At 40.8% G+C, this 13,728-nt stretch overlaps 1 protein-coding gene across 3 annotated transcripts in view; it reads left to right on the forward strand.

Annotated features, from left to right (window-relative positions):
• The window catches only part of VPS41 (VPS41 subunit of HOPS complex), a 197,594-nt gene that overhangs the window by 121,806 nt on the left and 62,060 nt on the right, over positions 1–13,728 (forward strand). For all 3 annotated transcript variants that reach the window (XM_061165672.1, XM_061165673.1, XM_061165674.1), the window contains 3 exons: positions 2,441–2,560; positions 4,064–4,210; positions 10,378–10,444. In XM_061165672.1, the coding sequence (XP_061021655.1) occupies positions 2,441–2,560; positions 4,064–4,210; positions 10,378–10,444 (334 nt within the window). The remainder of the gene's footprint in view (positions 1–2,440; positions 2,561–4,063; positions 4,211–10,377; positions 10,445–13,728) is intronic.

Below are 13,728 nucleotides of genomic sequence, written 5' to 3' on the forward strand. Positions count from 1 at the left end.
CTGGGAAGTGCTGTATTTAAAAAAAAAAAAAAAAAAAACCAGAAACAAAACTTGTTTTCTCTACTTATTAAGGCAGGTACTGCCCACCTCAGTAACTGGCACAGTTGCCCTCAGGAGGCCTGCCTGCTTTTTCCTTCCAAGCTGTTTGTCCGAGCAGCGGCCAGCGTGGCCGTTCGGGTGTGCTGTTGGCAGTGCCGATCAGGGACCCCGAGTGCCTGCCTGAGATTCCCGCTCTGGCCCCCTCAGCCCCAGCCGCCACCGCACTGTGGCCTCCTGCTGTATCCTCGACCGAGGCGGGCTCTTCCTTGTAATGAGTCAGCTCACAGCCTTCACCGGGATCTTCCTGTTATGTTTTACAGAACTTCTAATTTGAAATTGAGGGCGTATTTAATTTTTCTGACCCAGGTGCAGACTGTTCCCCTTTTAATACTCTGTTGGCCGTTTCTCAGTGGCTGTTGGTGAGGGAGACGCCTCTCCCCGCATCTCCGTGCCTCTCCCCCTGGCCATCCCGCAGAGCCGCCCTTCCACAGGTGCTGCCGGAGCTCCCCCTGGCCCCGCTCCTCATGTTGAGTACAGTTGTCAGTAGCTGCCTGTCTTTAGTGGGGTGTGACCTGAGGTGTGGTAGGAGCCATACTCTCACGCTTTCACCTCTGATGCCAGTTTCAGAGCTGTCCCATCACAAAACCCGCACACCCTCAGTGACCGCCGCCTTAGCTCTGTTCTCTGCGTCCTGACCCAAGGCAGAGGCTGAGTCACAGCTGGAGGCCGAATCTAAGGGTCGCTAACTGGAGGCAGGCAGCCTTGGTGGTGGTGAGAATTTCTTAGAGTCTGGGCCAGTCGAGATGGCTTAGAAGGTGACTGAGCATGTAGAAGAGCTCTATCCTGTGTGTATCCGATGGGAACACAGGACCACATGTCTTTAGTAAAAGTTCTGCCTCCAGTCTCCACTAAGGATGTTGTAAGGCTGCCTTGCTCTTGCATGGACGACAGAGAACTTTAAACATTTCTGGCACTTTTATGAGAGTAAATTCAGCTTATTTATGATGATGGCTACTTATTTAATTATAACTCCCCCTCACCTGTGTTTTGTGTGTGTGTGTGTGTGTGCCCCTTTGGATACTGAGAAGGTACATAAAAATATTAATAATTATAACTCCCCCTCACCTGTTTTTTTTGTGTGTGTGTGTGCCCCTCTGGCTACTGAGAAAGATACATAAAAATATTAATAATATGAGTTTACTTTCTGTTACCTTTTTTTCTTCCTTTTTTAGAGGTGGGGTATTATACTAAGGTACATTGAAATTGACACTTATAATAGGAATTTTAAAAATTCCATTAAGGAATGCTTGTAAAAGATAACTGTGTTTCAGAATTATATGTCTAACTTACATATTTTAAGTTCTACATTGTATAAATTATATATGTTGTATGTATTGTTATATATTGTATAAAGGTCTTTTCTTACAGGATTTAAATTGGATATGGCAAGAAAAAAATTTTTTGATTCCTCAATAATGTGTGATTTCTAGAACCACATCTGAATGTAGAGGGTTTGACCAGTTATTTTTGGTCATAAAATTTATTCAACATATTTTTTTGATAGGTAGCTACTCTGAAATTTCTGTAAAAGTTAAATTCTAAAGCAGATTTCTCTTGTGACGTGAATAATTACTGCTCAAGTCATTGTTAATTTTTCTTGAGTTAAATGAAAGACCCTTTCTAATCATGCAGCTGAATCTGTGACTAAACTTATTTTCAGAGAAAAGTTCTAAAGTTTTGATTTCCCAAATTACTAAATAAATTAATCCTGGTCAATTACTTGAAGAACTTTGTGATAAAAATCTTTTGGCTAAATACCATACATGCTCTTTTTTCTCTGACTTTTGGTGTTTTGATGCCATCTTGTGGCTGGACTGTGTAATAACTTCAACACAAACATTTTAAATGGTGTCCTGGACAGGATAAGATTGACTGGAAATACTTTCCAAAATGCGAATCATGTGCCAGTATAAGTCTGTATTTAAAATATTGAGAGTGCTTTCTTTGTTACTTGGATTTGTGGACACAGCGGGAGGAGAGGGTGGGGCGGATTGAGAAAGCAGTATCAACATATAGACACTATTATGTGTGTAATAGATGGCTAGTGGGAAGTTCCTGTGTAACACGGGAATCTCAGCCTGGTGCTCTGTGATGAGCTAGAGGGGTGGAATCGGGGGTGGGAAATGGGAGGGGCATTCAAGAGAGAGGGAATATATGTATACACATGGCTGATTCATGATGTTGTACGGCAGAAAATAGCACAGCATCGTAAAGCAGTTATCCTCCAATTAATTATTTTTTTAAATTTGTTTGTTACTTGAATGTCCGGGCAAAAATAATAAGGAGTTTAACATATGGCTCTTGGTTTTTAAAATTCTGTTTTTATGATATTTGCCCCTAGTTGCTGCTGTTTGAACGATCTTGGATGAGCAGATGGAAGTCTTCAGTTCTGCATGAAGGGGAAGGGAACATAAGGAGTGTGAAGTGGAGGGGCCATCTGATCGCCTGGGCCAATAATATGGTAAAAGTGCATCTCCATGTCTCTAAGGCTTGTTCGGAGCCAGAAGGATGGCCAGATCCAGAGGGCTGTGACGAAGGGTGGGGACGCCACTCTCCCACCCACTTCTGAAAGGTGCACGTGGCGACAGATACCATACCCGGAAGGGTAAAGAAATTAGATTGCTTCTGGCTTTCATCACAGAGTAATTTCCAACATATTCTGGACTCTATTTTAGAGGGAGAAACCCGAGGCATGGAGAATAGCCAAGAAAATGAAAAGGCATCTTAATAATGGAAGGGCTGCAATGGGAACATGGTTTTGAAAATACCATTTGCCTATTAGCCAAGGGCAAGTGCCAGTCGATATGAAACAAGGGCAGGATATTGCTGATTTCTTTTACTCCCAGAATAATCACAGACCCAAAATAGGCCTGCCTTTGAAAAAGTGGATCCTAATTTTTGATGCTTCACTTACCTCAGTTCAATTCAGTCGCTCAGTTGTGTCCGACTGTTTGCAACCCCATGAATCACAGCACACCAGGCCTCCCTGCCCATCACCAACTCCCGGAGTTTACTCAAACTCATGTCCATTGAGTTGGTGATGCCATCCAACCATCTCATCCTCTGTCATCTCCTTCTCCTCCTGCCCTCAATCTTTCCCAGCATCAGGGTCTTTTCAAATGAGTCAGCTATCCGCTTGAGGTGGCCAAAGTATTGGAGTCTCAGCTTCCACATCACTTACCTCAAGTTTAGTCAGTATGAGTTAGGGCGAGTAGAAAGTTTAAAAATTACCTTTAGGACATCTGGCATAACTATAGCTTTTGGAATCTTGGTGTACAATTTAGCAAATCAGTGCTATTCCTTTTTTTATTTTGCCATGCTGCACATCATGTGAGATCTGTTCCTCGACCTGGTGTCGAACCCATGGCTCTGGCGTTTGGGATTCCCCAGCTATTCCATTTTGCATGGTAGAAACCTCCCAGAAGCTGCTGTGCTAGTTGGGTCTATGCTATGCTAGTTCCTATGTCTCCTGGGTCACAGTCATGGTCAACAGATGTATGGCCTCTTGGCTTATTTTCATTTAGCTGCTTGCTCAGTGTTTCTTGATTTGAGTACTTTAAAATGTCAGGTGTAGTTTTCTTTACCTAGTGGGTTTTCAGATTCAGAACTTTTCTGAAAACCAAACCCCATTCTTGAGGTGTAACAATACATATATAAATGTTTCTTGTCTGTCATTTTGGAAACGTAGTTGCTGATATCTATACATCTACCATTTGTGTTGCCCGTGCCACCTGCTCATAAAATCTCATTGACCTGAAAAGAAGGATGGAGGTTTCCTTTTGTTGGGGGTTTTCACGGGATTCGTGTGGAGTCAACGTTTCCGTGGCTCCCCGTGGCACCCGATGAACACGATGAGGACTTTGCCGTGCTCGTTACCTCGGGTGTGCAGCAGTGGCCGTCATCAAGTTGCCTTTCACCTTTCTTCTCGTGAGTCAAGGATGCTTAGTGCTACTTTATTTTCCAGGGCGTGAAGATTTTTGACATCACCTCAAAGCAGAGAATCACGAACGTGCCCCGGGATGATATAAGTCTTCGCCCAGATATGTATCCCTGTAGCCTCTGCTGGAAGGACAATGTGACGCTGATCATCGGCTGGGGGACGTCCGTCAAGGTGGGTTTACTTGTCTTTCTCATGAGTCCATATTGTTACAGAGCTACTGACGATGGTCCAGAGGAATGAGTTCCTCTGTGTGTGTGTGTGTGTGTGTGTGTGTGTGTGTGTGTGTGTGTGTACCATTTCTGAAGTCCTTATTGAGTCTGCTGTGGCATTGCCTGTGGTCTGTGTTCTGGTCCCTTGGCCCCGAGGCATGTGGGATCTTAGTTCCCTGACCAGGGATCAGACCTGCACCCCTTGCATTGGAAGGCCAAGTCCCAACCACTGGACCTCCAGGAAAGTCCAAGAATATGAGTTCTTGAATGGCTTCTCAGAGCCAAAATATTTCCATCTGCATATTATGGTCGTGGGATAAGCGTGAGTTTTCAGATCTGTCGTTTCTCATGACCTTATCCATGTTCAGAATGGTGCAGCCTTTCTGATCTTTTTTTAATTTCCTGTAACCCAGTCGGCCTTAGCTATTTATGGGAATATGCATTGTGTTGCTGGTTCACCTGGGTCCCTTTTTTTTAAATGTTTCCTTCCATTTCCCTTAGCTTTGATCCTGAGCTTCTTCAGTAGAACTGATGGTGGAAAAAGGTTGAAATGAAATCATCCTGCTTGCTCGCTAGTAGTTCGGTGGAGTAAAGGCACAGGCTTATTATGGACGATACGACTTGGGGCTGTTTTCTCACATATGTCGCCTTCCTTTTACATGCCTGGGTAAATGAAGCTGTTCTGCAAAACGAGGCCCAAAGTCCATTCACCTTTATTTTGTACCTAGTAGCGCTTGTCTCGTGTTAGGTATTTCAGAGCAAAAGTTGTTTGTTTCCCTTTAAAAATATATACATTCGTCTAAATAAAGTAAAACTTAGTTGAGATAAAGATGGTGTAAGAAGATATCCCAGCAGTAGTCTAATGGAAGGGCTCAGGCTGTAGAGTCGCACGGACCTGGAATCCATTCCAGTTTTCCCACTGAACTTCCTGTGTGACCCTCTCTAAGCTTCACTCTCCTCATCTGCAAAGTGGGAGCACTGATAGTTCTCACATCACACATTTTGGGGCAGTTTAATGAAGAACTTAGTATAGGATCTGGCATACCATGCATAGGAAATGTAAGCTGTCATAGTTATGTCAGAAAATTCCAGAAAGGTCATGAAAGAGACATGGCTATTGAAAATTCCTCTGTGAAAAAGAAAGCATAAAAATTATTAATGTGGTGATTGTTATCATCAAAATAAGCATTATTAATTTGAGGTATTTCTAGTTATGATTCAGGTTCTCTTTCTTAATAGAACATGTGGTAATTGTTTCCATATGTTAAATGAACACAACAGTCACATTTAAGGTAATAAGAAGGAAGTTGTACCTCAAAGTCAAGGACAAAAGAGGGCTTCCCAGTCTCCCTATCCCAGTACTGATCCAGTAAACTAATCTTCTTGATAGTTTTTAAGTATCTTAAATAGACCAAGTGGCTTTTTACTTTGTTTTAAAATTGGGATTTTCTTTTCTTTTTTGGTGAAAGAAAAGGGAAACTAGCCTATTGGGACATGAAAGAAGTTCGATAATTGCTACTGGAAATGCTTCCTCCATTAGGCTGAATTATGGTCCCCAAGATAGCAATCCTGATTCCCACCACCTATAAATGTTTCTTTATGCAGTAAAGAGCTGAGCAAAAAGATTGACTAACTAAGCATCTGAAGATGAGGAGATTATCCTGCATTATCTGTTGTTATTCAGTTACCAAGTTGTGTCCAACTTTTTGCATCCCCATGAACTGCAGCACGCTTAAGCTCCTCTGTCTTTCACTGTCTCCCAGAGTTTGCTGAAATCATGTCCATTGAGTCAGTGATGCCATCCAACCATCTCATCCTCTGTCACTCCCTTCTCCTTTTGCCTTCAATCTTTCCCAGCATGAAAGATCTTTCCAGTGAGCCAGCTCTTCGCATCAGGTGGTCAAAAGTATTGGAGCTTTAGCATCAGTCCTTCCAATGAATATTCAAGACCGATTTCCTTTAGGGATGGACTGGTTTGATCTTGCAGTCCGAGGGACTCTCAAGAGTCTTCTCCAACACCACAGTTCAAAAGCATCAATTGTTCAGCACTCAGCCTTCTTTATGGTCCAACTCTCACAACCATACATGACTACTGAAAAAGCCAGAGCTTTGACTACACGGACCTTTGTTGGGAAAGTAATGTATCTGCTTTTTAATATGCTGTCTAGGTTGTTCATAGCTTTTCTGCCAAGGAGCAAGCATCTTTTAATTTCATCTGCAGTGATTTTGGAGCCCAAGAAAATAAAGTCTGTCACTGTTTCCATTGTTTCCCCATCCGTTTGCCATGAAGTGATGGGACTGGATGCCGTGATCTTTGTTTAATGAGTGATGAGTTTTAAGCAAGCTTTTTCACTCTCCTCTTTGACTTTCATCAAGAGGCTCTTTAGTTCCTCTTCACTTTCTGCCATTAGAGTGGTATCATCTGCATATCTGAAGTAGTTGTTATATCTGCTGGTAGTCTTGATTCCAACTTGTGATTCATCCAGCCCAGCATTTTGCATGAAGTACTGTGCATATAAGTTAAATAAGCTAGGTGACAATATACAGCCTTAACCTATTCCTTTCCCAATTTTGAACCAGTCTGTTGTTCCATGTCTGGTTCTAACTATTGCTTCTTGACCTGCATTCAGGTTTTTCAAGAGACAGGTAGGGTGGTCTGATATTCCCATCTCTTTAAGAATTTGTTGTGATCCACATAGTGGATTGTCACAAAGAAGACTTTAGTATAGTCAATGAAGCAGAAGTAGATGTGTTTCTTTTTGGAGGGAGGGGAGTTCCATTTGCTTTTTCTGTGATTCAGTGAATGTTGGCAATTTGATCTCTGGTTCCTCTGCCTTTTCTAAATCCAGCTTGCACATCTGGAAGTTCTTGGTTTACGTACTGTTGAAGCCTAGCATGTGAATGAATGCAATTGGGTGGTAGTTTGAACATTTTTTGGCATTGCCCTTCTTTGGGATTGGGATGAAAACTAACCTTTTCCAGTCCTGTGGCCACTGCTGAATTCTCCAAATTTGCTGACATATTGAGTGCAGCACTTTAACAGCATCATCTTTTTTAAATAGCTCAGGTGGAGCTATCTTTGTTTATAGTATTGCTTCCTAAGGCCTGATTGACTTCACACTCCAGGATATATGGCTGTAAGTGAGTGGCCACACCATTGTGGTTATCTGGGTCATTAAGACCTTTTTTGTATAGTTCTTCTGTATATTCTTGCCACCTCTTCTTAAAATCTTCTGCTTTTATTAGGTCCATATCATTTCTGTCCTTTATCGTGCCCATCTGTGCATGAAATGTTCTCTTGGTATCTCTTATTTTCCTGAAGAGGTCTCTAGTCTTTCCCATTCTATTGTTTTCCTCTATTTCTTTGTATTGTTCACTTAAGAAGGCTTTCTTATCTCTCCCTGCTATTCTCTGGAACTCTGTATTCAGTTGGCTATATCTTTGCCTTTCTTCTTTTCATTTCTCCTCTTTTCTCGGCTACGTGTAAGGCCTCCTCAGGCAACCACTTTGCCTTCTTGCATTTCTCCTTCTTGGGGATGTTTTTGGTCACCACCTCCTGAGGCTCCTGTTACGAGCCTCCATCTGTAGTTCTTGAGGCACTCTGTCTACCAGATCTAATCCCTTGAATCTGTTCATCACATCCACTATATAATCATAACGGGTTTGATTTAGGTCATACCTGAATGGTCTGCTTTCTTCAGTTTAAGCCTGAATTTTGCAGTAAGGAGCTCATGATCTGAACCACTCAGATCCAGGTCTTGTTTTTGCTGACTGCAGAAATGTACATTGATCTATCAGTTCTACCTCTAGGAATTTATTCTAGTGAAACAGAAGTCCAAAAGTTTTATATAGGACCATGTTGATTGGACTATTGCTGGCATCAGAAAGAGATAAGAAACAAGAAACTAATGTCTAAAATAGGATTGATTAAATTCCAGTTCATTCATATAATGAAATACTATAAAGATATTGAAGAATCATGTAAGGATATTTTAATAGCACATTAAACTATCTGTAGTAATTTTAGGTTAAGAAAAGTAGCTTCTCCAAAAGTGTTCAGTTTATTCTGGGACAATGTATGATTTGTTTTTTCCCTTTGGATTTTCTGTATTTTAGAAATTTTCATGTTGTAGGTACACTTAGGGATACAGCTATAAAATAATGCAATAAATGCTCTCTAAAAGAAGTTTGTATAGGATCAGTACTTGTGACTCAGTCTTTTTTAAATTGAACTGTAGTTGATCTACAATGTTATGTTAATTTCTGCTGTATAACAAAGTGAGTCAGTTACATACACGTTTATATATACACACATTCTTTTTCATATTCTTTTCCATTATCATTTATCATAGGTTATTGAACATAGTTCCCTGTGCTATACAATAGGTCCTTGTTGTTCATTCATTCTACTAACCCCAGACTTCCTATCCTTCCCTCCACTTGTCCTCTCCCCTTTGGCAACAAGTATAATAATCTCTAGCTCCATCCATGTTGTTGCAAGGGGCATTATTTCATTCTTTTTGAGGGCTGAGTAATATTCTATTGTTTATATGTACCACATCTTCTGTATCCATTCATCTGTTGATGGACGTTTGAGGCTCAATCTTAAACTGGATGGCTGAACTATGTAAATTTTTCTCAGTTCTTATTACAAAATAGGGTACATTTCCTTCAGAAAACACAGCAAAAATATATATATATATAAAATATCCATAGTCTTATTATCCTAAAACATTCACAGTTAACACACATATGTGTTATGGGCTGTGTATGTGTGTGTATATATATGTATATACACAAACACATATATAAAATAAATATATAAAATTTCTGTTCAAAATGTATACATATAATTTAAAATATGAGTTGGAAAACTTTCTGTAAAAGGCTGGTCGTAAAGATTTTAAACTTTAAGTGAAGTAAGTGAAAGTTGCTCAGTCATGTCTGACTCTTTGCAACCCCAGAATTCTTCAGGCCAGAATACTAGAGTGGGTAGCCTTTCTCTCCTCCAGGGGATCTTCCTGACCCAGGGCTTGAACCCAGGTCTCCCGCATTGCAGGCTGATTCTTCACCAGCTGAACCATAAGGGAAGCCCAAGAATACTGGAGTGGGTAGCCTACACCTTCTCCAGTGGATCTTCCCACCGCAGGAATCGAACCGGGGTCTCCTGCATTGCAGACGGATTCTTTACCAACTGAGCCACCAGGGAAGCCCTTTGCCTGCTACATATTGTTTCTGCCAAGCAATTTTCTTTTTATTTGTTTTTCCTTCCCAATCTCCCTCCTCTCCTTTTCACTTTTTCAAACCTTCAAAAATGTAAAAATTATTTTCAACTTACAAGCTGTAAAAGAAATAGAGGCTGGGCTGTCGTTACCATCCCTGATTTAAATTATGTAATACATGTATTTTAATGAGCTTGAGAGAAGAAGAGCATGTGACACTTTTGCAAAGTATTATTTAGCAACAGTGAAATAAATGACTGAAATGTGATCAGAAACACTAGATCTATGTGGGTGTTGCCCAGACTAGCCATTGGGCATTTGGGGCTCTGTGCTTTTGCTGGAGTTTTATTTGGATGATGATCGAAGGAGTCTGTCAATAGAGTTGCAGAAAATGGGTCATTGGAAAGGTCTTAAAACTATATTCTCTTCCTTCTTTTCTTTGTCCCTGAATAAAACTTTACTGGAGAATAATATCTCTGGGACCTGGCACCCTGAGAGTGGGGCTCCTCGGGTGGCTTAGTGGTAAAGAATCCGCCTGCCAGTGCAGAAGACAGGAAATGTGGGTTCTATCCCTGGGCTGGGAGGATCCCCTGGAGTAGGAAATGGCAACCTGCTCCAGTATTCTTGCCTGGAGAATTTCGTGGACAGTGGAGCCTGGGGCTACAGTCGTGAGGTCACAGAGAGTTGAACATACCTGAGCAACTGAACACACCATGTTGGAGAATATAAGTAATGGTTGCTGTATGTCATTGAAATTAGTTTCTATCACGTAAGTCATAGGGTAGGATGTGTGCATCCTGTCCTCAATGCTACATGGCTAATTTAGCAAAAGTACCATATAGTGAATGAGATGTGATGAAGAGTGTTCTGTCAGATGAATAAAATGACATTTGACTTTCCTTTCTAGATATGTTCAGTGAAGGAACGGCACGCCAGTGAAATGAGGGACTTGCCCAACCGATATGTTGAAATAGGTATGTCTTCTGTGGTATAAACCTTCAAAAGAGAATCCGTGTTACTAGGCGGGGACCTAAGGCCGTGTTCTTCAGGGCTCACCATTGGCACCTTGATGAAATAGATCAAGAAGCTTTTGAGTTTCAAAACTTGGCTGTAGAGACCTTTCATCTTAACTCTATTTCGAGTTTTTAACAGTAATTTTGTAATTGGCTTTGACATTAAATAACCATGGGCTTGGGGTTCTGGTTCTATTATTTACTACCTGCACTTTGGACAGATGTCCACGTGCCTCAATATTCCCATCTATAAAATGCAGAAAAGAATATGCGTCCCATAGGTTGTTTGTGAAAATTCCAAGAGTCCATGCACAGCTCATAACACAGTACTCACATTTGGTCCTGATTCCTTATGCCTTCTAAATGTTTACTTTCCTCATCACTGGTCTGGTCCAAGCTGCCATGGTCTTTTATCTGGATCACTGCAGCAGACACTTAACTGGTTCATCTCTTTGCACCATGAATTTCTGTGCGCTAGTCCCCCGACTGCAGTCAGAATACAAATCAGACAGTGTCACCACTCTTCAGTCCCTTCGCAGTGTTCTTAGGTAAAGGTGAGACTCCTTAAGTTGACCATGGGGATCTGCACTGGCACTCACCTGCCTTCCTAACTTCAGCTCATGACAAGCGTCTCTTTGGTCTCTGTGTTCCAGCCACACTGGCTTTCTTCCACCCACCCATGCTGCTCTCCGCTTCTTCCCGTCTCTCTAGAATGTTTGTCTTGCCTCTTTTTGCTTATGGATCCCTTATCACCTTTAATTAAACCTCAGCTCAAATGTTGCTTTCCTGGGAAAGCCCACTGGCCATCCCTAAGCAGGTCACATCCCCCTGTGATAGACATGTAGCATTTCCCTTTCTGGATGTTGTTTGAGTTGCAGTGATCATGTGATTATTTGGTGCATTTCTGTCTCTTCCATTGGAATTGTAGCCTCCTTGTTTTTGCTCAGTGTTTATTTCTCACGGGCCTGGCACCATGCATGACACATAGTAGGTACAAAGTAATATTAGGTTGAATGAATCAGTGACTCTGGGAAACAAGTAACTTGAGTTTTATGACCTAGTGCCAAAGTTACTCATATAGAAAAGGTGAAAACTGACTGACATTTGTCAATTAAACAAATAGAATAAAAACTCTTTTTGTATTGTTTAGTACTGAGCAACAGAAGACAGTTTTGTGACAAAAAAAAAAAAGGGTTTGCCATGTTATGTGTCAGGTAAATAGTTTGTTTACCCATTTGGATGGGAGATGAGGAATATACATTTGATGGGTTGTTACAGACAGGGAGAAGCTGAGATAAATTATTTGCATAAGACTGTATTCCTACAAACAGAAAGATATTCCCACCTGGCTAATATGTTTGTAACATTTAAATATTTTATACTTGAAGTCGTAAAGTGGTGGTAGGGTTTTGATCATTGTAGTTGTTGTTTGCCTTAGAAGGAAAAATGAATATATAAATTCACAGTTTGGACTGCTTGGGGTATGGACAAATAGGTGTATGCAGATTATAATGGTACTGAGAAAAACTGAGTAACCTGATAAAAAGGCAGAACTAAAAGATAATGATAGTTATTTCAGTCTGTCTGCTTTCCTGCCTCTCCCATGCCCACCAGTAAAAAACCTGAAAGTCTCAATGCTGTGTCCCGAGAGATAAGTATGAGAATATTTTAAATGCAGGTAAATAAAAAAGGGCAATAACTCAGAATTTTAGGATGTAAAAATTACCTGGAAGGCATGAAAATGTAGCAGTGTCATCTTTTCTCCTTACTTGGTATTATTACTCAAGTACTAGGTATGGGGTATTGTGCTAAGTGTACTATCTGCTTTAGTCCACTTCACCATCACAGCAGCCCTTTGAAGGGCAGGTAGTAGTCGTCTTATTCTATAGATGAAAAAAACTGAGGCTCATAGTGGTAAATAACTCATCTAAGATCTTATTGCTGTGCATTAAAATGGATAGGATCTAACCCCACAGAATGACCAAGCAAGGAGACCAGGCAGTTTGCCGAATTCCTGACTGATCTTGATAAGTACTTTAATGTCCCTGAGCTAGACTTTCTTCACTTGTAAAATGGAGATTAGGGACTTCCTTAGTGGCCCAGACTTCCACTGCAGGGGGCACGGGTTCTACCCATGGTCTGGAAAGTAGATCCCATGTGCCTCATGGTGTGGCCAAAAAAAAAATTTTTTTTAGTAAAAAATGAAATAAAATGAAGATGATGAGACCTACCATTCCATATGGCTGGGAGAATTAGGTGTGATGTAAGGAAAGTCTGCAACACACTCCTTGGCATACAGTAGGTGCTCACTGAACCACAGTGGTTATCATCACTGTGCAGACTTTCATCCCAGCTCCTCAACTGCTAATAGCTGGAGTCCTGGGATCACATTATTAAAGTGTAGTTCATCCGTACTACAATTTCCGCGAAATAGACCATGTGTGGGTACCAACAATATCATGTTACAGACATTTTACTACTGTGGTTAGTGGTTAAGTACCATTTTTTCCCCTCTTGAGAGCAAACCTTTAAGAATATAAACCATTTCCACAGCAGGAGGCAAAGTGGTTTGGATAAGAGTCCTTGACTAGGATAAAGGAAAAGAGAAATATTAGTGGGTTTGGATTACAATTTGCTTTAGCCCTAGACAGTATAAGCCACTGTTCTTTACTAAATGAGGTGAAAATGGCATTGAAATGAAAGAAATGTCTGTGGCTGTACATTTCTTAAAAGCCAGATGTTTATAGCTCTTCCTTACAAGGCAGAATCTCAAAAACAATGTAAAAGTTATTCCTCTCAATAAGATATTAATTTATTCTTGTAAGCGAAAGATGAAGATGTAAATATGAAGCTTACTAGGCAGTCTCCAACCCATGAAGACATAAGGTTACTTAAGACTTTTTAGATGTCATTTATTCTTCCATATTACAGTGTTAAAAATAAAATATGTTGTGGTCCATGACTGCTTTACTTATTTTAACGTAACTTGGGTATCTTGTCACGGGACTCCCTGACCCTCTGGTATTTTTCATAATAAAATGTTGGGGGGAAATATTCAGTACAGAAGAATTAGTAGATTGTAGAGATAATCAAAGTGAATTCTAACAGAGCAGAAAACCATACAGGGCTAGATCCTTAAGCACCAACACCCTGAACTGTCCTGATTCCCATTGAGATTTGGACACAGAGATGAAACTTTTCACCACAGTCATCCTTGGTCTTAATGGAATGGTAATTGGGAGCTG

The sequence above is a fragment of the Dama dama genome, chromosome 18, assembly GCF_033118175.1.
Source record: "Dama dama isolate Ldn47 chromosome 18, ASM3311817v1, whole genome shotgun sequence".
Lineage (NCBI taxonomy): Eukaryota > Metazoa > Chordata > Mammalia > Artiodactyla > Cervidae > Dama > Dama dama.